Genomic DNA, 26,975 nt, shown 5'->3' with positions numbered 1-26,975 from the left:
TGCAGCCTGGCCAAAGGATTACCCACATTCTCACAGAGGCAGAAATGCTCCGAAGTATTTGAAAAAAGAAACGCCTGCCTGAAAGTGACAAGATGGATCCACATTGTAAAATAACTCTCCCCCGCTCTGCATATGCTGCTGATCAAAATTGCCAAGTTATCCCAACCTTGCTTTAAGAACAAAACATGACTCTTTTCCACATGCAGACTAATACAGCTCTTGACTGCATTGGAATCAAGCTCCACTGCCTGTCCCCAAAAGAAGCACTCTAAGGAATACAGTTGCCTCAGACTAGTCTGAAGGTTTCTGGTTAACCCCAATGAGCACTTTGGTCCATACAACAAGCAGTGCTTAACACACTGAGCTCTGCAACAGAGCACAAACAGTTTTTGGGCATGACATCCATCTATGAGCTGCCCAACATCTCTACACAACTGATATCCTGCAAAAGAGAAGAATATCTACCAAACAACAACAAAAGTGGAAGGGAAGAACTGGCTGCTACAGAAACCCTAAGTTCAGTCTATATTTCTGGCTTGTTTGAAAACCAAGTGCTCCCAGTTATCACCCTTGGCTCAAAAATGTCACTAAGCTCGGCAGCTACTCAGAGCGTGCATCAGGTTTTGCTGATAATACAAATGATGGAATAATAAAGTCATTATGCAGCCAAAAAAGGGGAAATAAATTACCATACCTGGGAGATGTTACAGCTGCAACTGACAGGTGAGGAGCACTGAAGAAACATTCGAGGATGGATTTCAAAAGAAATATTTTTACTTAAAATAGCCCTGAAGCTGGATTTGACATCTCTCCTCATTACAAAAAGAGGGTTGACTTGGGGAAATAAGCTAACTACCATCTCCCTTTGGAACTGCCAAAATACCTGGGGAGGTGAAGGGGTAGTACAAAAACAAACTCAGCATCACTGATGTCCAGTGAAAGTGCAGAGAATAGAAACCTGATACAAAACTGCACCCAGGACCACACACAAAGCCCAAACTGAAGGAGCAATTACAAATGTGGTTTGGATTCCAACTGTTTAAGTACTTAAACTTATACTTATCATCTTAAACACTGCAGAATTAAACAGAAATCATTATACATGTACAACGAACTGCCTGGACTGGACTTCCTTGAGGAGATTATCCCTGTGTTATACCAGCAACATCCAAGACTGAGTCATTCACTCTCCTCCGGTTTTCATCATATGACATCATGTTGGAGAAATCAGCTAAGCCAAAATGGTCACAAAACAGCTGTAAAATGTTTCATCCATAAGCTGTATGTCTTCTTCCAATGAATTCAGCATTTGTAAAGTGAATATTCTTGAGGTAAGCAAACTAATTTCTACTTACTGTTCCATGGTAGTTCTTGTACATTGGCATTTTCAGGATATTTGACAAGTAGTCCTCCAGTTGTTTCTACAATTAAAATATTGACACTTTAGATAAGATGTGGAGGGTTTTCTTGAAAATTCCTGCAATCCAACTGTCCAGCATTAGGAAGCAACCAAGAAATCAGACACACTTTTCAGTGTGAGTGGATAAATAAATACATTATTATGTTGTCACGGGATATTACGGCTCAGTACCATAAACAGTTTGGTCACAGGTTGTTTACTGTTCACATATATGTGTTTATTCTTTCCACCAGCAAACCTGTTCCTTGGCAGTGTCACTTTGGAGGTCAACTTTCTTGACTGAGCCCAAATTTCAGAACAATTGTAAATGCAAAATCAGTCTCCACTGTTTCTGACCCATGTGAATTAGCTTTGTGAGAAAACACTGCCTGAGAGGCAACTGAGAGAGCCTGTTTAACCAAAACATCAGGTTCATGGGGTGAGGAGCATCATGATGATGCTGCCCTGTCCCAAAAGGCACGGAGAGGGCAGTGATTGGGCCTGTCCTCCCCAGCCAGGAGGGGAGAAGAGAAGAAACCATTATGGGAGAATTAATCTCTTCCTATCCTCACGGTAAATGGGCAAAGAAGAAATCCGACTGTCACAGCATAGGAAACTGGACAGAGTCCTACAGGACACAATACAAACCAAAAAGAAACAAATGCCATCAGGACCTTTATCCTTCTCAGCACTGACATCACAGCACTGAGCTCCCCAGCTGGGCAGCAAGGGTGTACATCCCCCTGGCGAGAGTGGTGGGATTCCCACAAGGAAACCAAGGTGAATTCAGAAAAAAGGATCTAGAACACATTTTTCTTCCTCTTTTAAACCAGCATCTCTCCCCTGAAACTTCCCGCACACAAGTGGAGCCGTGCACAGCAGGGAGGGTTATCTGCACGTCACAGCCACGAGACACAGTCTTTTGGGATGTGAAGCTCCAGTGGCAGAAAGCCCAGGGAAGGAGGGAGCAGCAGAAAGAGAACGATAAGCACAAGTTGAACAAACATGGGTTTTTACAGACTTTTTTTTTTTCCCTTGCAAACAGCAAAGCTGCAGTGAGGAGGTAGGAAGACATCCACCCTCTCCACGGAAGGGCCCATCTGTTAACATCTGATGAAGTTACACAGAACACGTGTGCCTCAGCTAAAATTACCCATGACAGCACAGAGAGCCCGACTGTCAGCTCCTCTTTCAGAGGGGGACAGGACTGAAATCTCTCAGATTTTGATGGCCTCGGGGCTGCCTCCATCACGCAACTTGACTCTGCAAACTGCCTCTCCTATCTTTAAATCAGAGCAGGTGGGAGGAGGGGAACCACCACTCCCAGCATCCCGGTTTTCCTCAACTGCAGAGGAAAACTTTGCCCATATAAACCCCAAGAGAAGCATCCTCATCACTGCACAGGGGAGAACATGGCATTAAAGCCGGGCTTGTCAAAGCGTAAGTTTGTCAAACAAAATACTTTAACGGTAATAAACAAAGGGTTTGATAGTGTGTGGCTTTGCAAGCAACCTGCCTGGCACCTCTGCACCTCAGAAGCCCTCCCAAAGCACCCCCCTGGCCCCCAGGCTGAGCTGGGCACTCACCCTCCTGCTGGAGAAGTGCTCCTCCCGCACCGTGCTCTCCGCGGTGTGCGGCAGACTCGGCATCTGCCTCGGTTCTCCCCTTTTGATGGATTGTCTTCTCACCGTGTGACTGGAAGGAAAAACAAACCCCAGCATCAAGTCTCAGTGCTGCGAGTGTGTGAGTGTGTGTGTGCCTCGATATGTAACCCCCCCATCCACAGTGCTTTTATTTTTCCTACCCAAACTCTTAAAAATTGAGATGGGTGGGCAGGACGGCAAAAAACAAACAAAAAAAAAGCCAGAGTGGATTCATTTAAGAAGCCAGTGTGCTCCAACTGGCTCACAAAAACACAGCACAGAAATATCAATTTCATTTTTTGAAGGCCACTTTTCTTTTTGCCCTCAAGTAGAGAGCCTACACCCTATTTTTAGGGCATTAAGTTCCTCCAGCACTTAACCACTCATAATTTCACCTTTATTACCATATTCCAATGTTTCTCCACATCAGGAGGTTCTTGCTGACCTAGAGCACTTCTCTTCCTACTTATTTTCTCTTTATGTTTCTAGCCACCCTGAGCACCAAGGCCAACCTGGGCAGGGCTGACCACCCATGCCAGGGACCCCCATACTTTCAATATCCAGCCCACCCTGTCAGAAAGCCACAGCACACCAGCAATTGCCACTAGCTTTAGCACAACCAATCCCCAAGTTCAAGGCAAATTCAGCTCAAAAGTTGGTGATCCCGGAGACAACGTTTTCTGTGTCAGCAGAGACATGTTTGCATTACTCAGATTATAGCTACTAAACACATAGATTAAATATTTTCATTACAGCTTTAAGTATTTATAAAGACTGAATTCTTCTGCCCTCTCAGCAAAGCAAATGGGACCAGCAAAATCAAACAGATTTACTAAAAGATCCCATCCTCCAAAAGCCCACCATGCCCTCAGGGATCCACACTCACCTCCTGGTAGGGATAGGGATGCGCACGAAGGCTTTGTATCTCAGCAGCTCCCTGTGAAACTCCTGGAAGTGCTTGAACTTCCTTTTCACCTGCCAGGTGAACTCTCCATGGGTCAGCTCGATGGTGTAAACATTGGGGCTTGGTACCTGCAGAGGAGAACATCACTACAAGGGATGAAGCTCTGAAACAAGAAATTTTCCTGCAGCTGCTCATCTGAAGAGCCTTTATTCAATTTTACTTAAGGATCATTCTGTCTTATGATTTCTGCTTTATTAGACTTTATACAGACAGGTAACCTTCTCTCTTAAGTGTTCCCTGAGGCACAGGCATTCCTCCTTCCTCAGCCCGTGAACAAGCACGCGCAAAATCAACCCACAAGCAGCACTGTAACACAGTTCTAACGAAAGGAAACGAAATTTCTGGAGGTTCTGACCTTCTTAGTGGAAGTGAAGCGTTCAACTTCCAACACACGCACTCGGACAGGACATCCCGTGAGGTACGTCTGCGCGCCCGGCTCCTTGAACCCATGGGTGTGATAGATGGCAGAGAAGGGAATGCACACTGCAAGGACCACAGACCCTGTTAGCTCAACAGCCTTGTAATGATCCACAAGGGTGTGAAAGCCAGCAGACAGTTGCAATGCTTTAACACAGGAGCATTTACACAGCAGCATTAATTCCACTAAAATATGCCAGGTTTTATTTAAGAGAGCTCGAAGACAAGCTTTCACAGAAGGGGCTTGACTTGAAAAGCTCAAGTTTTAAGAGCCTCCTGGTTCTAAACAGGGGTCAGTGGCTGGGCTTGGGAAAACCCCTGAGGCTGTACCCCATCTGTCAACAGATTATTAAATCCAGGCATGACATAGGGTGAGAAGGTGCAGGTGTCAACTCACCGGTGCCTTTCGGGTCATTTAGCACCTCTGAGTCGACCTCCTCCCCCTCCACATGGAGCTCCCTGGTGTCCAGGCTCTCAATGATGTTGCTCATGTCTGCAGCGATCTTCTTCAGCGTCGATGTGGCTGCATGGCTTTGGGCTCTCAGTGACATCTCCGGGGCCCACGCTCTGGAGCCGCGGGGCGCTGGGGACAGAAAGGGGCAGGGCTGTCATCACCCCCTCTGCAACACAGAGCAGGGCTCAGGGAAACCACTGGCAGCACAAGGCCCCCTAATCCCTTCAGCCCCTCACCCACATTCATCCCAACTATCCTCATCCTACGCACCTGATGCAAACAGCCAGCCCTGCAGCCACAGGAAACCACTGCCCAGAGCAGTGAAAAAATACAGGCAGCTTCAGGCTGCAAGAGAAAATTTCCCCCCATGCCAGTGACCACAGGACTCACAAGCTCTAGTTGTATTTTTAAAAGCAAGAAAAATAATATTTCATTTTCCAGCTAAAAACACCTGCAGGGGGTTGATTGTTGCTTAGGATTACCTTCATGGATTGATTACAAAAGGAAAGCAAGGAAGTTTCTGCATCAGCTCACCTGATCATCTCAACAAGCTCTGCAATAATGACCATACACCAGAAAAAGCACAACCCATATCAATTCCCAGCCAAATCCCAGACTTAATTCACAGGGCTCTGTGTTTCCCAGGTCAGGCTGCACGGAGGAACAGCTCACTCCAAAAATCAGTAGGTGTTTTTGTTACATGTTCTTCCTTTGATTGAACTAGTGATACAAACTCCAGGCATTATTAAGATTTCCTCTATTTCTCTGCACCTTAAACAATTGCCTGTGGCATCTGCATGTCTTGTGCTCTCCCACGGCTCCCTCCTCTCAGCAGGCTCAGATGTTACAGCTGTAAATGTTCCTCTCCGGGGAGCAGACTGGGGTTGGAGGCATCCTGATGCCCACAGAAGGCCTGGGAGCAACAGGGTGGACACTCCAGCTCGTCCTTGTGTCACCCCTTGAACAGCACAGGTGGCTGCAGGACCAGCCCATGGCCCCTTAGTGATGGGGACATGGGCAGGGGGAAGGCTGCTGCCTGCTTGGGGTGCTCAGGCAGTGGCACTTGGAGGTGTTTAAGCACTGATGACTACAGCACTTCCCACCTTTACTCCCACCCAGCCATGCCAGGAGCCTGAGTCAGGACAAAAATGGGGAAGGAAGAAGAAAAAAAATAAAGAAACAAAAATAAATCAATATGTGATGCATGTCCACTTGGACTGGCACAAGCCTTTGGCACCTGTGTGTATTTGCAAACCCTCCTCTTCCTCCTCCTTTTCCAGGCTCTGCAACTCACTGTGGGGCTGAGGAACTGGTTGCTGGTTCTTGCACGCAGCCAAGCTCCAGCTCTTGGGCATCCCCATGATAAATAAGTCCCTTCAGTCTTTGCCCTGCTCTGCAATAAATGTCACAGCTCCACAGCTTCACTAAAAAAATACGTACGGGACAAACTGGCAACATTTTAAAGCAGTCAATACAAGGATGCCCATTTATACTGGTGGAAGCTCTTACACTGTGTTAAAGAATGATTTTTAAAAGAAGTGTGACATTTCTGATGTCAAATTCTGCAAAGAATACTGTGCCATTATTGTTGAGTGAGCTCCATAGCAAGAGCTGGGTATGCTGTAACTTGGAAATAATTTAACATTTTAATAAATCATGTGTTTAGCTGCTTTTGAAAGGACATTCTTTATTATTGTTTCCTCTTGAAACAAGTACATTATTTTATTACTACAGAAGGCTGATATCACGTAAGCCCAAAAACACGTTAAAAGCAGCTGCCTTCAGAAAAAAAAAAAATCCATTTGCACGCAGACTTGAATCAAGAAAAAATGGGTCAGTCTCTTCTCTTATTCCAAAGCAAATGCAGAACCAACAGCTCCATCTTGGGAGCGAGGGCTCTGAGGGCCTTGGTGGCTCTGTCACCTTCCACCAGTGGCAGGGAATGCCACCACAGCACAGAGGCTTTAGGACCAGATGGGGGGATTGTTGGGCCTCCAGGTCACTTCAAGAGGTGCACCTGAATAATTCAAACATAAACCCACACACGTACACTCCTGGGTAGCTCCTTCCCCCCTGATACACTGAACCATGGGACAATGTCCTGGGTTTGGCTAGGACAGAGTTAGTTTTCTTCTCATTAGCTGGTACAGTGCTGTGTTTTGGGTTTAGGGTGAGAAAAAGGTTGATAACATACTGATGTTGTTGCTGAGTCCTTCCCCTAAACCATGACTTCCCAGTTTCCCATGCTCTGCCAGTGGTGAGGTGCACAAGAAGCTGGGGGTCAGAAAGGCCAGGACAGCTGACCTGAACTGTCCAAAGGGATATTCCACTCCACAGAACATCATGCCCAGTATATAAACTGTGTTGGCTGGAAAGGGCTGATTGCTATTGGGGAACAGGCTGGGCAGCAGGTGGTGAGCAATTATTGGATTGTGCATCACTTGTTTCCCTCGGGTGTTATTCCTTTCTGTCTCTCTTTCATTACAATTATTATCATTACTAATAGTAGTAGCATAATATTTTATTTTGTTTCAATTATTAAACTGTTCTCACCCCAACTGCTGTTACCCACTTCCCTACCCAGCCCACACAGCTTCCCCACAGCAGGAACCTGGCACTCACACTGCCCCACACCTCCCTCACTGCCACTCCATGGAAAGCCAGTTCTCCCTGTCGGAAGCTTTACACTTTTCCTATTCTAACAACACGCTGCAGGGGAATTGAATTATTCAGAGAGCATAAGGTACATTTTCATTTTCCTCTAGCAGTGAAGTCATTCCACCTGATATAGACTGGCTTTGGATGCTTGATTTTCTCCCTGGAAAGCAGGCATACACAAATATCATTCCCAAGGGAGGCCACAGAGGTTATATCTCCCAAATAACCCTGGGGGTGGCAGAGGGGAGCCCAGAGCCCCACTCTGCACTGACAGATACAATAAAATCCTATTTCCCACTCAGCATTTCAGGCAAAGAGGTTTTTTTGACCATTTCTAGATGGAAATAAAGCAGCATCTTGCTTTGTATTTCTTCTGTCTGTATTCATGTTTAGAAACAAAACCCAGTTTGTTTTTTTCTTAGTCTGAAGAAGCTTTTGCTTCATGGAAACTTAATGCCCTTTCCAAAAGAAGTTTTCCACAGTTCAAGAGAACACAAGCCCAAACACACTCTGTACATGCCATGCCAGCAATTACACTTGAAGGAAAGAAGCAGACAAATACCACATCAGGAGGGCTGGAGGAAGAGCACACAGAGAAGAGCCAACAGGGAGAGGATGCACATCCTCCCTCCTCCTCCTCCTCCTCCCCTCCCTGCTGTGCCAGGTACAGCTGGGCTCCTCGTCACATTAATTGACGCAGCCAGTTAATGGATAAACAATTAACCAGTGTATGCAGTGATTATTTGCCAGGGATCACAGCAGGGCTGCATAGCTCAGAATTTTTGAAGTTGAAGCTGTTTTCACAGCTGGCACAGGCAAGTCCTGGGATAATGCAGGGTCCAAACTCAGATGGACCTGAGTCAGTCCCAGCAGCAAGATTTCCCCCCTACAGATTAGAGCAAGATTTTGGGGTTGAGAGGGAAAGCGTGACATGTCCAGCAGCCCCATGAAGTTGGGCAGAGGCCAAGTTCCCCATCACAATCAGCTGCTGCAGAGCCAGAGGGCACAGGACAAACCCAGCCCTGGGCAGGGAGGACAGCACTGAGGTCAGCTGGAAAGACAGGACATAACACATCCCTCTGAAAGCTTCTGCAAATTGCTTTATACGGCTCTGCTCTGTAAGAGCAATTTAACCTCTTGGCCAGAGTTTCCATGTGGACACTGCCTGCATTCCCACAGGCAAGCTGAGAAATGCTCCCGGGTTAATCTGCAACAGGCTGGGTGCAAATAGGCACCATACACGGATATCCAGGATTTAACCACAAACCAGATGGGCTACATCAAGAAGGCCCTGTCTTTCCAGTGCCACTCACTGCTCACACTAGTGATGGACCAGAGAACGTAATTACAAACCTGCTAATACTGTCAGCTTTGGAGGCTGCAATTACGTGCAGGTCAGAGAAAACTCAAGCAGCAGGAGAGTGGAAATAATAAGATAAATTCATGAGAAACAAGTGCTGCATTTTAGTATTTGTCTGTTGCCATTCAGGATAGAAAATAAGCAGCGTTTGTTTAAGGAAAAATAAACCCCAAACAACCAAAACCAAAGAGAAAGACCAGGGTTTGACTGAATCAAGAACCGGCAATCCGAACAAAGGCAAAACCTGTGCCAAGATGCACAAACAGGGATACTCCCTGCGTGCCAAAAAGGAAGATACGGTGCAGAAGACAGAAGAGTCAGATCTAAAGCATTTGACCTGTGAGAACAGTGTCAGTACTGAGAGCAGGAAGAGAAACGTGACACAGTCTGCAAGCCTACAGAAGGCTGCTGTGAGCAAGGATGGACGAGGGAGAAGTGCTCTGAATTAGAATCACAGAATCATTGGATTCGGGTTGGAAAGGACCTTAAAGACCATCCAGTTCCATGGGCAGGGACACCTTCCACTAGACCAGGATGTTCCAAGCCCTGTCCAACCTGGCCTTGAACACTTTCAGGGAACAGCTTCTCTGGGCAACCTGTGCCAGGGCCTCATCACTTTCACAGGGAAGAATTTCTTCCTAATATCTAATTTAAATCTGCTCTCTTTCTGATTAATTTCTGGCTTAAAGCAGAGACTAGGGAGAAAGCTCTGTCTACTGGCAAAGGCACGGGAGGGGTTTGCAGACTCCCAGGGCTGGAGGAGGCAGGGGCAGGGGAGAGGGAACAGTTGTACCATCTCCTTTTTGAGACCCTCAGATACCACAAATCCAAACCTGCTGGCCTGGGCAGCCAGGAGCTGGCACAGCACCCTTCATCTGAACAGAGGGAAAGGTGCTGCTCCAGCTTTATCCAGCTTGAAATCTTCCTGGGCAAAAGCAGCAAGAAGGAAAAATCAACCCATAAAGTCAGTAGTAAAGGAAAACTTCAGAAACAACTAACAGACAAGGAAGAAGGGAGATGGTAAGAAACTGAAAGAGGCAAAAAAAACCCCACAAGCACTGCTGACACCGCCTTTGTTCAGCCTAGTTCTCAGATTAATTATTTCTTCTTTCAAGCACCACTTAAGCTCTCTGCCTCCCTTCGCCAGGCTGTCCCCACAGCACTGGAGCCCCAAGCCTCTTGAACTACTAAAATATATACACTGGAATTAGTGACTGCACCAAGAATCAGCCAAGATTTCAACTACAGGGACAGTGACTATTAAAGTAAAAATTAACTACATTAATCCCTGAGCCCTTGTGAATACATTGTAAACCTGTAGCTCAATCCTGCAACTTTGCAAGCTTGGTATCTACTTCTGCTATTTGCCATTTTGGTTATGCTTTAACCCCAAGTTATTACTTCAGGGATCATATGACAGTCTCAGCTAAATAAAATGCTTTTCTACTTGTTGCACAGGACAACAAAAGCACAGCTTTAAAGGCATGGAAACTGGAAGGCAGAAAATACACATTTTAGTAAATATTCATGAACAGTTCTGTGTTTTGAAGTTATTCACGTCCTGATGTGAAAATGTATGCAGCTGGTAATAGCACCGATTACCTAAAATTTGGTCAGCCTAAGTTTATTCTGTATCGTGGCAGATCTGCAACAAGCTCAGATAAGCCCTGTTCCTTAATGAGGCTCTGATGCTGATGAGCACCACGAAGAGCTATGAAACCCAGAAAGCCTTCATCTGAAAAACAGGGGAGGAGGGAAGAGAAAGTACATCCAGGAAAAACAGACATTTCCTGCTAATGCCTCACAGGGTTTGATGCTCAACATCAACTCCCATCCTTATGGTGAAAATTATCCCTGAAAATTACCCTCATTCCAGTTCTCATGACATCTCTCTCAGTACAGTGACCTTTTGGCAAGGGCTGTGACAAGTGACCTCTGTTCCCACAGTTGGTTTTGTCCCGCAGGCAGCAGTGCCGGTGGTGGGACACACACAAACCTCCTGGGCTGCATAGACAGAATGAGACAGGCTCAGCCTAAAACTGGGCAATGAGATGACGTTACTAAAAAGAAAAAAGAAAAAAACCCAACAGTCAAAACAAAGCCCAAAGAATAGAGCCATGAATTCTCTCTCTCCTGCTGCTCCTGCCAGGAGCCTGGGTGCCATACAGGCACCAGCAGCCCTGATGAGATGCCAAGGAAATCCCATGCATGATGCCCCTCAACAGCTATTTGCTCTGTCTAGTGGTGATGAACATTTTCCATGTAAATATTTCCTAATTTATCCCCTTTGAAACCTAAAATTAGCTTTGGACCACTCCTACATGAAGAAATACCCTCAGTTGACAAGGTGGGGTGTTATTTGCATCCACCAGGAGAAACTGGGGTTGTCAGCACCTCAGATTAATACCCTGGCACATCTTCCTTCTACAGCCCTGGGCAGGAGTCAGCCCTACCCAAACCCAGAGATGTCCCAGGCTCAGGTCCCAGTCAGCACCTCCAAAGGGGGTCCTGCTTTTTCAGACCAAGAAACCCAGTATCCACGACAAAGCAAGAGAAACATGCACTGATTTTATTTTTCCCCCACTACTTAATCAAAATCTCAGGGATCCTATGTTACATTTCCTAAGTATGAAATTAAAGACAGAGGGGTTGAAAAATGCTCAGCAATGCCTTAACCTTGTTCTTCAGTTCAGTACATGGAAACTATTCAGCCAGAGGAGGAAGCAGCCAGCACAGCACACACAGATGCCTCCTGAAAATCTGCCCTTCTGGATGCTCACACTGTAGGGACAGTGCAAGAGGATTAGGGTTTGTTTTTTAAAACACACAAAACAACCCTTGAAAAAGAACCAAAGCATTGCTCCAGCCCTGGAGCTGAGGAACTGAAATACAAATCCAAATCAACAATAAACACTATGTTCAAACATCATCCTGACCTAATTTTCTTATCTTTAGCCCAATCCTGATAAAAATCCAAAATATTTCAAAACACTGTTTCCAAAACAATCATTCCCACAAAGTGGCTACATTTAATAGTAATACCTCTAAAAGCAGAAACCAATTAGTGCTTCCTGCAGCACAGTTCCCTGGTTCTGCATTATTGATTTCCACAGTCCCTGCCATGTGAGGCTTACTGCCAAGCACCAGCCTGCCCAGAGGAAAAGCAAAGTCATGGGAATCCACATGGCCTGTTTGCAACCGGGGTCGACATGCTTCAAGACTGGAATTTCCTGGAAATAACAGGTTAATCGTTGGAAGTCCCTGCTGCATTATTCATACTGAGCAGAGCTCCTCATCCCTCTGTACAGGTCTCTGCAGCATTCATCCCACAGCGCTCTTGCTAGAGAAAAGGGAACAGAAAAACCAGGCAGGTCAAGGGAAATGATGAGGAAAGGCACCAGTCAGCGCTGTGGTGACCAAACCATGGCTGCATCAGAAAACCCCCCTGTGTTGCATTTTTCCCCACACCCAGGCCCAGCCCAAGCGTCAGGGGCCTCCCAAGGACTCATTTTATTTGCTTTACCGAACAGCAAAGGGAAAACATAAACATCCTTGGGTGAGCAGTGGCTGCTGATCTCATGCTGATGCACTGGTTGCTCTGGCTCCTGCTCCCCCAGCACAAGGCTCCTGCTTCCCCTGCCCAGCAGCACCCCAGGAGTACAGTCCCCACTCCCTGGGGTGCCACGGGAAGTGCAGCCTCCCCAGGAAGCCGATCATTAGCTATTTATTGGTAATTAATGCTGGCCCTTCACATACTAATTCGTCACCACGTTTTGGATTCCTCAGGCGGGGACAAGAGGTTTTAAGCACAGTGCTTGCAACTCGGGCTGTGCATCCTCCAGGGATCATCATGAGCCCTGCACTGCCTGATGTGGTCAGGGCACACACCCTGCACCCCTAAACTCAGGAGTACTGTGCATAACACCCTTGAAGCCAGAACAGGGGATGCCCAGAGCCTCTGGCACCTGGTTACCTACTCTACTAGCACTGTAGTTACAGGCAGGCAAAGGGAATCAGGCGGCAGCACCTTGGGTATCAGCTCCACCTCAGCATCCCCAAACCATGCAATGGAGATGTGATAGGAGTGGCCAAGGGAGTCCTGGGCTGAGGCAAAAGAGGGGCTGGGAAAAGTATCTGCTGCAAAGAGCACAAACAGCAGCAAGGCCAAAGGATGCAGCACTTCGGGGTGCTGACAGACATGCAGAGCTTGGCAAGAGGCAGAGACTACAAAAGCTTTATATAAAATCCTAAAAGGGAGTAGCTTGCCAGAGTGATAGTGTAATGCACAGGACTGTTGGAGTGGCCATCTATCTTCACAATCATCAGGGATGACAAGGAGCACCGCAGCGCTCCTGGGATGGTGCACATTGCTGCCGCTCTTATATACAGCTGGACACGTCATATAAATACAGGACATATTTTCATGACCTAAACATATAGATGCCTACAGGGCTGATGTCCTGTACATCACTCAAAGCTATTCTGGTATCTCCCAGTGCCAAGTCTTCTCCAGCAACCGGCACCTGCCAAGCCACATTTCCGCAAGGAATTCTGGTGGCTCAGAGACAAGAGGGCACGCTGGAAGGCAGCCCAACACCTCCATCCCACAGCAGGGTTACGTGGCAGCTGATAAATGCAAACACAGAGCTTCACATAACTCCTTCCAGCCAAGCTAATCCCAGGGAAAGCACTGCAGCCTGTGCTCGGAAGGGACTCAGCGACTGGAACAGGATCTCAGCCATTGCTCCCCAGCCCTGCACGGGCACTCACTCCTGGCATCAGCTCTAGATGATGACAGAGTGCAGGTATGTGTCAGGATGTCACCATCCCTGCCCCTGCTGCAACCTGCTGCTTACTGAACAGATCTCATTAAGTGGGAACTTGACTTTTCTCTCTCCTCCTGCTTTTTCCATGTGAAAGCACATGGAGGTGCTTTTTGTTGACCCTTTCTGTCACTTGCTCAAAGAAGTAAAAAATTTCTGTGGGTATCACAGCAACAAGGAGTAGCAGATTGAGACCATGTATTTTTACTAATAGTTAATTGCTTCAATAAAATGCCATTTCTGTTGTCATGACTTTTGGGGGTTTTTTTTGGTCTAAACAGAACTCTTCAAATAATTTCCACTGGGGGAAAAAAAAAAAGTTGGCATGAACACAAGGCCATGATGGAGCAGGAAGGCAACCCTTTAGTTAGTACTACTAAGTAGTACACTGCTGGTGTAGCCCCCACCACAGTGCAGGACTTGAGTGTTCCCGTGCGAGCAGCAGCCAAGTCCAACTCCCTCCTGTGCCTGCAGGGTCCAAGGCACAGGCTCATCTCCCAGGGCACCACTGACTTCAAGGACGCAGGGTGACTACCACCACGGTCTTACTGATGCTTTTGTCCCCCTCAGAGGCAGCCCCAAGCACAGGGTGCAGGGCTGGGACCCACATGCAGCACTGGCGGCTGCTGCACATTTGCAGTGCTGGGTCCACGCCGGTGTCTGTGTGGTGTCATCCCACACTGACCCTTCCTGGCAGTGGGAATCGACCCTGCTCACGATGAACATTAACCACTGCCAAGCTGTTTGCTCACTGTGCACACAGAATGCCAGGGGTGTACTTTGGTAAACGCAAACTACTGGATGAACTCGTGTTCACAGGCGTGAGAGGAGCTGCAGCACCTCGGGGACACCGTGTACCTCTGGCTGTCCCAGCAAGGGTATGTCCCAGCTCCTCTCGGCTCCTCAGCCAGCACCCCACTGCCTCCCCATCTCAAATGGGACCCTGCACCACCCTGAGAGCACTGTCACACACTGCCCCTACCCAGGGACAAGCTGGAACCACTGGTGCAAAGTCACACAACACAATGCAGCCACTCTCATCACCCCAAAATACACTCAGTACTCTCACCTGCAAACCTGGATTCAGCACCTTTCCAAACTGAAGCTCCCTATGGATTTTTATTTTTTTTTAGCAATGCTTTTAAAGGCATTTGATGCATTCTGGCTAATAAACTCCACAAGAATCTGATCTCTCCATCCTCCTTTGACTCTCATTCTCCAGTCTACCCCCAAAGCTGCAGCACTCGGGGGCTGCAGCTCCCACCATCGAGCTGGGACACCCAGCACCACATGCCTGTTGCACAATCAGGCATCATGCCCAAAGAGCCAGCAGCAACACGTGCCAGAGGTAACAGGCAGGTGCATGCCTGATCCTGATCCACATTTCCAACAGCAGCTGCTTTTCCTCACCCACAGCCAGCCCAAGCACCAACATGGGCAAACATCAGCCCTCAGCCTCCCTTTCACGCCCAGAAATCTCCTACCAGCTCATGAACAACTTCATCTGTGGATCTAGGATAACATTAAGACCTCCCAAGAACTGCATTTTCTTTCTCCCTGGCCAGCTAAAACAAATATTTGAGAACTTCTAATTTACAAGAAGAAAACAGTTGGCTTGGGGAAGTCTCAGAGGTAATTGCAAGAGAAGCTGTGAGCAGAGCTCAGAGGGTAAAGGCAATGTTGTCCCTGAGACTTCAGAGGCCAAACCAACCTCTCCCAAGGAGACCCTCCATGGGCTCCCTGTATGACTCTCCACAGAATCACAACAGAACTCAGGCCACAGAGTACTGGAGTTACTGAAAAGCTAATTTCTCTATACCTTGAAGTGTTTGATCCATTATCAAAATTAAGTATTAGCAAATTATTACATAAGTTGGGTTATGACTTCTCATATAACTCTGCAATGATGGTTGAGGTTTCAGACCAGTACCTGTCAAACTGAGCTCAAATTCAGACAAATTCAACGAAAAATTGCTCATTATAAGGAAAAAACTTGCAGAAACAGACCAGATTCCTTCTGTTTCTTTCCTAAATACAACTCAATACCTGCAAATTTATGCAAAATAGCTCATTTACACACATTGGCAATACCGACAGCTTGTTTAGAACAAAATAGATGCCTCAGAAAAAAAAAATTTAACCCTTTTCCCAGAGGGGAAAAACAATGCCTCATCCAAGCCGGCACAGAAGGCCACTGAGGGTAGGCAGGGAAAGGTGATGCTCATCTCTGAGCTCAAATCAAACCTCATCTGCCTCCTCATCCCCCTCCCTTACCCTCACCCAGAGCTCCAGCCCTTTACAAGCAATGCGGGTGCCTGGACAAGGCAGAGACACCCTGCAGCTCTTTCTCCTTTTGTGAAAACTCCCCTACAGTACTTTTCCCACACATTCCTAGCAGAAATCAGAGCATCAAGATTAAGACTTACAAGCTGAACCCTCCAGACCTCAGCATACAACAAGCCAAAAATTAAAGACAATTTTTCCCTCAACTGCCATGACCTTCTGGAGCAGTGCTGCTCAGAAAGGTGTCCGCAGAGTGTTTGTCACATGTACAAAAAAAGCTGTTTGGCAGAAAGAAAATGCAATAGAGGGGGAAAAACAAACAAACAAACAGGCTCAGAGAGCAGTTCCCACCTCGCCAGTTCTTTCTCCCAGTAAACAAAATGGCTCAGTTGCCATAATTGCTGCCAAAACTCAGCAGGATCAGGTCTAATCACAGAGATTTCAAAGCCACTGTGAGTCATCTACTATTCTTTTTTGGTAAGATTTAGTGATGGGTGGGACACTCAGAGAAAAAAAAGTCAATTTGCAGGAAACTTCACTCATGGAAAAATATACTTCAGAACATCTCATGGGGACTACATAAATAGCAAAGAGGAAAGGAGAAACTAAAGCACTTCTTTCTGAAAAGACTATGATGCACTGCCTTGCTCTCCAAATTGTTTCAGCAGCCCTTGAGCTGTGACAGAGAGAGGACAGCTGAGCTTCCTGGGAGACCTCAGCACCCACGAGTGCTTCTCACTGCACCCAAGAGAACCCCAAGCAAGGCAGATTTGTGTTCTTCATGTGAAGTCAACTGTATCATGTAATGGTATCTTACTTGAAATGAAAGGGAAAATGCAATCACAAAACCTACAACTGTTTCACCTCTTGTGTGCAACATTCAAAGTTGGTTGGGAGTGAGAACACTTATTTTTTTAAATAATAATAAAAAAAAAAACAACAGAGAGGTTGTCTTTAGTCAGGTAGTGGGTTACAAGGTTCTGCCATGGCCACAAGACCCCAGGTTACTGAAAATGTTGGAAATATGCAACTAATTACTCTTGCAGGTTTGTTTTTCCCCTGGAGATTCCTGGAGGCTGAAAGGAGGACTCAGCCCAGCTGATGGTGAGAGAAGCCTGTGCTGTGAAGCGCATCTGACCTGAGAGCAATGCAGCTGTGTTCACGAGAGGGTGTGTTCTGGGTGGGGCAAACACAGATGGGGGAGGAAGAAGAAATTACTATTTCTGATTGAAAAAAATCTTCCCAGAAGTCCAGCTGGTAAAATGGGAGAAGTTTCTAGGAAGTGGCTCAGAGGTGAGTCAGTGCCGGTGGCACGGAAGAGCCCTGGGACACACCACTGGCAGGACCCTGATGGGAGAAGAGTCGAGAAGCAAGATCTTGCACAGCAAGACAACCAGAAACTGCAAGTGGCTGTGAATCAACCACTTGCACAAGCTGGGACAGAGGCTGTCAGAGCACTGCTCTGTGGGACATTGTCTGCCTGGCACTGCCCTTTGTCTCTGCACACTGGAACGCTCGTCCCGGAGAAGAGCGGTCCCTCTGTGCTCAGACCACCTTCTCTGGCCCTGGGGACGGAGCTGTAAACAGCCCCCAGAGCTACTGGGATCCTGCTGCTGGCCCTGGGAGAGCCAGGGAAGCGTCAGGTGTTTATTGGCAGATTTATCTTATTTCACCCAGAGAAAGAGCCCTGCACATAGGAAAACTCACTGCACCAGCAGAAATAAAAATCTGAGACAGGAATAAGGCCCACTCACAGTCTGACCTGAAAAATGCAATCGAGGAAATACAATTTAATTCTTCTTTCACCAACAGAGGTGTAAGCCAGGAAAATAAATCTCAACTACATGACTATATTTGCTGCTGTCAGTATAGCATGCACAGGACTCCACACCCAGAGTGAAAATCTCCTTCTGTTGAGTATATCTGCAATAGCAACGAGGTTTTTCATCCTCAGCCCTGCAAGTCCCTTCTCAGAGGCTTTCCATGGGTGGGCAATGCAGGGCTGCTCTTTCTCTTCTGCAAAATATCCACCCCATCGCTATTCACACTGCCTCTTATTACAGCCTTTCTTCCTAGAGAGTCAGTTCCTTAAGGCAGAAGATCATTTCTTATTTTATATATGCCTCCTCTGCCAGAAAAAAGGGGATAGAGGAGGAAGGGGCAATGTCATTACACTGAGGTAACTAATGCAAACTGGCTACTTTGCTGTTAAATCCTACTGGAGGTGTAGCACCATTTTATTTGCTGGAGCTCAACATGCACCCCGTCGCCAGGGAGCAAAGGGGAAAGTTTAATTAAGGAAAACAGTCGCAGAAACACAACCAACCAAGGAGTACAAAGGTACGAACACCACACGTGGCCAGCACCGGCTTTGGTGTGGACTCGGCACAGGTGGGCAGACACGTGCCAAGGCAACACTGCCGGGTTCATTCCCAGCCAGCCCCACTCTCACACATATTTTCTTGGCATCCAATCGAGCACAGTAGCCTGATAAGATTATCTCAAGGTGATTACCCCAATATTAGAAACCTGCATCCCATTTTGGCAATGACCCCTCAGCACACGCTGTGCTGTCACCCTGCCTGCCAAGTTGACACTCTACCACACCCACTGCCAGAGCGGTGGCAGGTCCTCTGGCAGTTGCTCCATTGCCCTCCCTGATCCCTTTTCAGCGAGACTTCCCTGACCTGTGCCTATTTAGACCCGCACAAGCCGCAACTTTTTAAATTATAAGTTCTTATTCTCTGAGGCAAAACTCGTCTCCCTGCTGGGGTGAGTGGCTTCCTCTCTGCTGGGGGGATGCCTGGCACCATCCCAGCTCCTTTTGGGGCCCCAGCTCTCCAGCGTGGGAGCAGCAGCCACCAGACGGCTTCTCCCCCTCTCCCCACACCAGCAGATGGGTGCCGGGGGCCGGGCGCTGTCTGACAGATATGATTCCCGCTCCCACTTTGTTATGTAAACCCCCAGGTTTCGGTGTTTATATGCTTCAAGGATCCAGAAAGCACTAAATGCCATCGCAGCGTGTGGGCACGAGGAGCGAGGGATGTGCGAAGCGCTCAGGGCAGTGGCGATGGCACGCGATGCCGACCCCAGTGATGCCTCCCACTAGTATTGCGTGGAAACAGAGAAAACTCTGAATTCCAAGGACAAAAATATATATAACATAAATTTCATGATCTGCAAATACACATTTTACCCCGGCACAGGAGCCAGGGTAATGGTACGTGTCCCCTGCACAAGCTCCATGACAGACTCATGCCACCCTGAACACCCTGGGCCAAACAGGTGAGGGAGCAACATGGCAAATATTTTATAAAGAAAACCAGGCAAACAGAGCTCTTTTTCCACCAGTCCCTCCACCACCCACTATTTTCCAGGGTGTCTGCACGTGCAGAGCTAGTACGTAAATCTAGCAGGTGATCATGAGTCCACGAAACCCAGTGGCACAGGAGGGCACCTGGCTAAATAACTGTTTAAAACTTATTTATATATATAAACAAACAAACAAATTAAATGGGTAATATATATGTAACTGCATCAGCCTCCCTGCTAGGGAGTTTCCAGGGTACAAGGCATGTGAGAGCAAGCTAAAAACACATCATCAATTAATTGTCAGCCAGACAATGGGAGGAAAAGGCAGGAAGGGTTCGCTCTCACCCTCATCCTTCCTCATCCGACAAGACCAAGTGCCTTATTTACATAAGACACTCCAGCAACTCAACACCAAGAAGAAAATCAAATTGCCTTCCTTAGCTGTTATAGACTAATTTAGGGCCACTGGACAGTGCTCGTTCTCACTCAAGCTTTATTATTATTATTTTTAAAATCGCTTGCTGCAAAATAGCTGTGAAATTAAGGAACCACCTGTTTGCAGCAAAGGCATCAGAAAGGACCTGCTCCTCACGGAGTGCAATGGCTTCCTGCAGTACTCCAGCAATTTCAGAGACTGAGTTTCTCCTCTGGTGTGTTCATTGGGCAGAGAGATACAAGATTAAACTAGAAACCTGTACGAACATAAATAACTGATATCTTCCTTAGTATATCATTTCAAGGGAATAACACTTGCGGTAACACCACCAGTTAAGTACACTCCCCTGACATTTCTTTCCCTGAAGGTTTGACAACTTGCTTTAAATCTATTTCCAGAGAAGGAATAACTGTAAAAACCCAAGTTCAACTGGCTGAACTTGCGCTCGGATGCATGGTTTATCTTGTAAGAGATTTCTCAAATCACTGCTGAAGATCAGACTCACTCCTGCAAAACATGGGATCTTTCCTTCACTGCAGACACACCTGAAGTCTAAAGAGCACTTCACAAATTACAGGAATAACAATGACATGAGCCTTTACACTTTGTTACTTCTAAGAGTAATAAAATTTCTAGGTGAGGCACGAGCTTTCAGCCCGCTTTATGAAAGAATGATTTCACCAGCAAAGATCACCTACCTAGCCCTTATAATTTCATTTATACACATGTAAAACAGCATCTTCAGCAGTTTAAAGCAGCAGCAATTCTGATACCAGCAAACTCTTCCCAAGCTGTGAGAGCTCAGGAGACACCTGCCAGCAAGAGCATTTTTTTGTGTCAGGAGTTCAAGCCTCTCAAAATAAAAAGAGCATCATGGCCTGCAGGAGAAGTCACTTTATTAAAGTCTTTTCCAGTAAGACTAGAGCTTCAACACTAATTTTTAATAATCCTGAAAAGGATAATGTTATATATTGGGACAAAACTAAATGTGCAAATGAGTATTTAAGTGAGAACCTTCAATCTTATCTACTTAGGAAAGCTAAATCTTGACAAAAACAAATTAAATAGATATACCTCTCATAAACTTTCATTTAATCAGCTGAAGCACAGTCTACAGGAATCTCTGTAAATTTTAACAGGTCTTTGCAGAGGTTTGGGTTTTTCCCCCAGACCTCAACCCTCACCCTGAGGGAGCTCTGACCAAGACTGGGACTGAGGACATGGGCTTAGCCCCCACCCAGCCAGCTAAACCCTGCTCCAAGATGGGCAATTGAGACACTGTGGGAGGTCACCTGTGTGCTGCACTCTCAGCCCTGGGGGAGACCTGACACACTTTCCCAGACACACTTTCCCACTGTAAAAAAACAGATTTGACAGATTTGGTGGCATCTCGCAGCAGAAGGATGGAAGGAAAAGCCCGTTTCAGCCGCAGGCAAGTGCAGGGCAGGGCAGTTGCACAAGTGTGGCTGGTGGCTACCATCCCATCCCAGTGCCCATCTCTGAGCAGGGATCAGGGATCCCAGCATCCCTGGGGAGTGCTCAGCATCACACAGTAACACCAACCATGAAGGAAGGGGCTTTCTGCATATTCACAGAAAATACAGTGCAGACTGATGACAAGCTGTAAAGGAAAGGTAGGCCAGGGATTAAACTTGAAACTTCCCAACTTCTGGCAAAGCTGGACAGAATTTGCACACGAGACCCAAGCCACAGAGCTAACACTCATGAGAAGAGGTGGTTGGAAATTAAGTTCCTGGGTTACCTGCAAGCCTTTCGCATGAGCTCACACTACCAAATGCCAGAGAAGGCACAGGAGGGAAAACACAAATTCTTGAGTTAATTTAAAGGCACTCAAGAGTTCCCACCCCTCGAGCTGCAAACACAGGCAGCTTGAAACACAATGCCCCAGGAAAACAGAGAGCTCTTGTCCCAACAGCCATGGACGCACCGGCCTGACCATGACATCCATTACTTACAGTGTCAAATCAGCAGAGCTTCATCAACCCAGTTCAACTGTCACTGCCTGTCCCCAAACAGCCACGTAACGCTGCTGGCTGGAGAGGCATCGTGCAGATTTACTTAAAGGAGGGATGTGGGGATCACGCAGACCTGGGCACACAATGTGCATTGTCCCGCTGTGTGCGGGGGAAACACTTTCCAAAGCCAAAGGAGCTGCACCAGCTTGAACCACAGTCCAGGTCGGACACGAGGCACTTCGGGCTTGAAGATTTCCAGAGAGCATCATGCCAAATAAACAGCAACAGGCTTTCACTGCGAGAAACCCAGCCGGCAGCTCGGCAGAGTGGGTTGTGTCAGCGTGTCGGGAAACTCTCAAGGTTTTCCCCTGTCCAAAAACTGCGGGCGTGGAAAGGACGTGGCAGGGACACGACTTCACCGGCACTGGGGACACACCAGCCTCTCTGAAGTTCACCCCAAAAGGGAAGCTGCCCTCGCTGAGTTCCCCAACCCAGACCCCCGCGCTGACCCCAGGGCAGGACTCACATCCCACCCAAACCCACCCATCTCGCGGCACGGAAAACGAGCAAAAAAGAGTTACGTCCGACAGGCTGACAAACACCTCCCAGCGGCAAAGCTGGCCGCAGCACAGAGCCCGAGCAGGGAATTAACTTGAAAACAGGCGCCCCGAGCCGAAGCAGCCGCGCTCCCCCCGGGGCAGGGTGCCCACCCCGCGAACCGCCCGCACCGACCTGCGGCCCCCGCGGCCGCGGGTGCCCCATGGTGCCCTCAGAGCCTGCCGGGTCCCGTCCCTCTCCCGGGGCAGCGGCGGCCGGAGAAGCCGCTCGGAGGAGCCGGAGGAGCCTCCCCGCAGCCGGCACCGCCCGCTCGGTCCCGCCGGTCCCGCCCCGCCGCCCGGCCCCGCCCTTGGGCACCGCGCCCCGCCCGCGGGGAGAGCCCGGGACGCGGCGGAGCGCAGGGGAAGGAGCCCTGCCCCTTCCCGGCCTGGGCGTGCTCGGCCGGGGGAAAACCGTAACGAGAGAGAGAGGGGAAACTCGGTTTTTTTATTCCAACTTCGCGCAGGGACTCAGGGGTTCCTGCACGCTCCAGGTGCCGCTTCCACAGGGAGCGCAGTTCTGCCCTTCGTGCTGTCCTCGCAGTGACTCCAGCAGGGAGAGGACAGTTCCCCGTCGCCACCGAGGAAATACGTTTGGCCAGGGAGACCAAACGTATTAATTAAAAAGTCTGTGCAAATTAACAATTTTTAATTGCACATGCAATGCTATTTTTAGCGTAAGACAACCCAATAATTACAGTCCCGTACTGTTTGCATCCGATCTGTCCTCCTCTGCATATGCTGCATTTTCCATGTTACTTCCCATACATCCTTTCTAATATGCAAAGAAGCAGATTTCTCAGCGAGAGAAAATTTTTGTGCTTACAGAAACATTGAACTGACAAGCGAAGAATCAAAACCCCTGGTATGTTACGGCTATAACCCAGCCATGTGTGCTGGTGAAACGCCTAAAACCTGTCTGCAGCACTGCAGCTCCCACCACCACAGGGATATCTTGGTGATTTCTTCCAGGGGAGAAAACCTCAGTGTTCCCACTTCCATCTCTACAGCAAGACATCAATATGGTTGTTAGGTTATTTTTCTTCCTGAAAGGATTTTAATTTTTATTTCTTTAAATCATGAGGGATTGAACAATGGTCCTCAAATCTACATGAGATAAATAACCCAACTTTGGTTACTACTGATGCAGAGACAGCCTCTAACCCCTGCTCTTGCAGTGCAATATTGAATCATCTCCATGTTCTCCACCAGAACAGTACCTGACTTGTTTATGGGCACACTTGCAGCACATTGGCTTAGCTTGTATATAGTGGGTTTACTATGACTTGTCTTACCAACAACTTAATAAAAACAGTGTGAATTATGTGCTTCACATTTAAAATCAAATTTGGAAATCTAAGGTGGGTTCCCAATAGCATTGCAACACAGCTTCCTTTGGCTCACGTTGTTGGGCTCAAACACTCACACTCAGCACTTATGGAGAGCTCTGAGTCAAGGTGGCTCAGCAGTGCCAGCTGCATTGAGCAAGAAAAAAGACAGCACAGGCATTTGTAACACTCAGTGTCAGGAGAGAACAAAGCATCAGAGAAAACCAGGGTGGAACTCTGCAGCAAAGAATAGGGGTGATGGGAAATACAGAAAGTCACCCTATATCTGCCATTTCCACCCCAAAGAGCAGGCAGAGCCATGCTCAAGAAGGGCACGTTACCCTACACTGCAGAGAGGTTTCATGCTAAACATATGGAATAGAAATCAGAGGAGAGATGGCACAGGGAGCAGTGTCCTTCAGGGAACTCACCTGCCCAGGATGCCCCATCTCTGCCATCCTCTCCAGACACGCCTCTGCTCACCCCACAGCTTCCTCAGGCAGGAGGCCAGCAAGTTGCAGGGGACCTCTGCCATCTCACATCTCTGAACACCTCTCCACATGTGTTGATGCACACAGGGACATCTCAGACACAGAGAAAAACAACTCTGCAGACAAACCCCTATCCTCCCATCCAGAGCTCATTTCAATGCTCATCACCTATGCAACTGGCTGATTTCTGGCAAAGCTTTCCAAATCCATAAACCTTAGCTCACTTAATGCGTATTTAATCTCTCTGCTGCTAGGTTCATGTTGGCAGCCACTGTGAGCAGGGCTAGATCAGCAGCAGAAGAGAGCAGACACTGTTGATGAGCATTTTGGCCTCTACATAGCACAATCCCCCTCTCCCCTGCACCACAACAGATCAGGTTCTCCACCCACAGTTATCATCTCTTCCAGCAGAAGCACCACTGTGTCCATGTCCATTAGTGATTTTCTACATTTCCCATAATGTTCCCTGTCCCTGAGGCATTCATAAAGTGGATAATTGGCATATACCTTCAAAAATATCTTGTACTCTGAAGAAGCAGAGAATTGTCTCTTGTGGGTTTCTTTGGTTCCCTGTTCCCACCTGTTTTTCGATCTTCAGGAACTTCCACACATCCCCCAGAGGACACTTAGGGTTGTCACAGAGGGTGTGAAGTTTTCTTATTTAATGTGAAGTGCTGGTGCAAAGAGTGCACTGAGTGACAGTCACACAGGGGTCGAGGTCACTGCAATCTGTAAAAAGAAGGGGCTAATATTAGGAATCTTTTTTTAATTACTGTTTAGTTTTACTTATTTCATATTTTTTCTTTTGGAGTACTAAGAGCCTGTGCTGCTGCACACCAAACCCAATCTACCAACTGAAAGATAATACAGGAAAAGAAAAAGGGATTTTTTTTTTTTTTTAAGAAGGACATTGTCCTCAATCTTGGTCACCACTTGGCATCACAAACAGGGAGAAAGGGGAGGAGCAGAGGGACAGTGGCTGCTGGACACTAGAGAAACGCTCTCTCAGCAGATGGGAGAGAGCATGTAGGAGCACAAAGAAGACATCAAGTTCTCCAAGCCTCTCAAAACTTTTTCTCACACCCAGAAAAGCATTCTCCCCTTCCCTTAGGGCAAAGGGCAGTTTTGTCCAAGGGTTGGAGCACAGGAAGGCCCTCAGCGAAGACACAGCATTGCTGACACGTTGAACACAGGTATCATCTAAAACCAGGGGTTTACCCATAGAGGTTTTTCTCACCAATTTGCTTTTCCTTTGTTAAATGAGCCCAGCTCCTCCAGTACAAACCCTAGCCCTGTGTTATTCACAGTGTTACAAACAACAGGCTATTCCCCAGCCTGGTGCTGCTGAACTGGTGACACCATTCACAGCAACTGACACATCCCTGCTCAGGTGAAATATCAAAGATGTCAAAACCAAAAAAAAAAAACCATCAAATGCTTGAGTGGAGCACTTTTCTGCCTGTCTTTCATATGTGCAGACATTAAAAGGACCTTTTTCTTCCTTGTATTTCCGCTTTAGCCACACAGATGGTCCCTGGCCCCAAGCGTGGGTCGTGTCGGTGCCTCTGCAAAGCCATGGGTTCCAGAGGGCAACTACAGGGATAACTGGGTAGTAGTTCTTCCCTCAGCTGGGTCCCATTTGGGAAGGAGCCTGCAGAGCCCCAGAGGAGGGAGGAATCAGCTTCATCACCCACAGTGAGATGAGGGCTGGCTTTGGCACCGTGTAAAGCCTGACTCCAGCATGGGACACCACTGTGCCTCCTGCTCCTGCACCATGTCCTCAACCTCTGCTGACGCCATCCTGACTGTAGAGCAAAGGGTTGTCTGCCCCATAGCACAGTGACTCTGCAGCTCTTTAGGACAACAGGGCTGTTACACCCTGGATAGCAGTGTCACCTCACCAGGGACTGGAAATGTGTCTTGCTGTAGCCATTTCAGAGCAGTGCAACGAGAAAGGGAGTTGAACATGCTCCCATGAGGGGCACAAGGGAGGGGGCAAAGCAGTGCTCAGCTCTGACTGCCAATGCCACCACAACACCCACAGCTGGCGATGGAACCACGTGGATGTATACACCAGGCATCCCAGGAAAACCCCGCAGGTCCACGCTGGGGCAGCCACGGGTGACACTGCCAAGGATGGAGCAGCCCAGAGATAGCCTAACATGGGCCAGCTGGCATTAAGCTCCATACGTGTGCAAAAAAAGAGTGATTTTTATTGTTTTATCCCATGAGACCTGCATTCCAGATGGAAATGAGGGGGGATGCTTTGCAGAAACCACATTGTCAAGTACCTCTTTTATTCCTCCCGCCTTCAAGGACCACAATTGTCCTCCTAACTTTGAAGGAAGAGTCAGGGGAGGAAGTTTTGATGAAAGGCACTTCAACATGACGCCTGACTTGGCCATGAGGCCTCCTAGGAGTTGTAGTCAGATCTTTTCCCACCCAAATCGCTTTTTCTGGCACAGCTCCACAGCACTGTCATGACCCCCATGGCACAGCAGCAACCCCCCCTCTGCATGGCCAGGAGACAAGCGGGACCCCTGGACTTTAGTTGCTACATGATAACCCAGGGGCTGCTCAGGATCCAGACCTTATCAGATCTGGCCAGAATATTTCAGTTTTCTTTCACACCCTTCCCCTCTCACAGAATTCCCATGGAAACAAAAACAAAGCTCTGCTGTTTGGGTTTAGTTGAGCTTTTTTAACTTCTCTCTCGGGGGTGTGGATGAAATTGGTAAATGAAAAGCTAAAAAAAATAACATCTAATGGGTGCGGAATAATACATGAGATACCACTTCTAGCTCGATTTTTCCCTGCAGCAATGCATCTCCCATC

General features: G+C 47.7%; 1 protein-coding gene across 3 annotated transcripts in view; it reads right to left on the bottom strand.

The window, feature by feature from the left end:
* Window positions 1-22,561, bottom strand: part of PLD1 (phospholipase D1) — a 61,923-nt gene extending 39,362 nt beyond the window's left edge. For 2 of the 3 annotated variants that reach the window (XM_027647278.1, XM_027647279.1), the window contains exons 1-5: window positions 4,821-4,974; window positions 4,362-4,489; window positions 3,929-4,074; window positions 2,986-3,094; window positions 1,356-1,421 (exon numbers count right to left, since the gene is read on the bottom strand). In XM_027647278.1, coding sequence (XP_027503079.1) covers window positions 1,356-1,421; window positions 2,986-3,094; window positions 3,929-4,074; window positions 4,362-4,489; window positions 4,821-4,974 — 603 coding nt within the window. Of the gene's footprint in view, window positions 1-1,355; window positions 1,422-2,985; window positions 3,095-3,928; window positions 4,075-4,361; window positions 4,490-4,820; window positions 5,007-22,457 lie in introns of those variants that run through there. The other variant, XM_027647277.1, reaches the window with a different exon arrangement.
* Window positions 22,562-26,975: the final 4,414 nt, after the last annotated feature.

This window comes from Corapipo altera, unplaced genomic scaffold (genome assembly GCF_003945725.1).
Source record: "Corapipo altera isolate COAL_440 unplaced genomic scaffold, ASM394572v1 113, whole genome shotgun sequence".
Lineage (NCBI taxonomy): Eukaryota > Metazoa > Chordata > Aves > Passeriformes > Pipridae > Corapipo > Corapipo altera.
The sequence above is the reverse complement of the archived record's forward strand: the minus strand, read 5'-3'. Positions and strand labels throughout refer to the sequence as shown.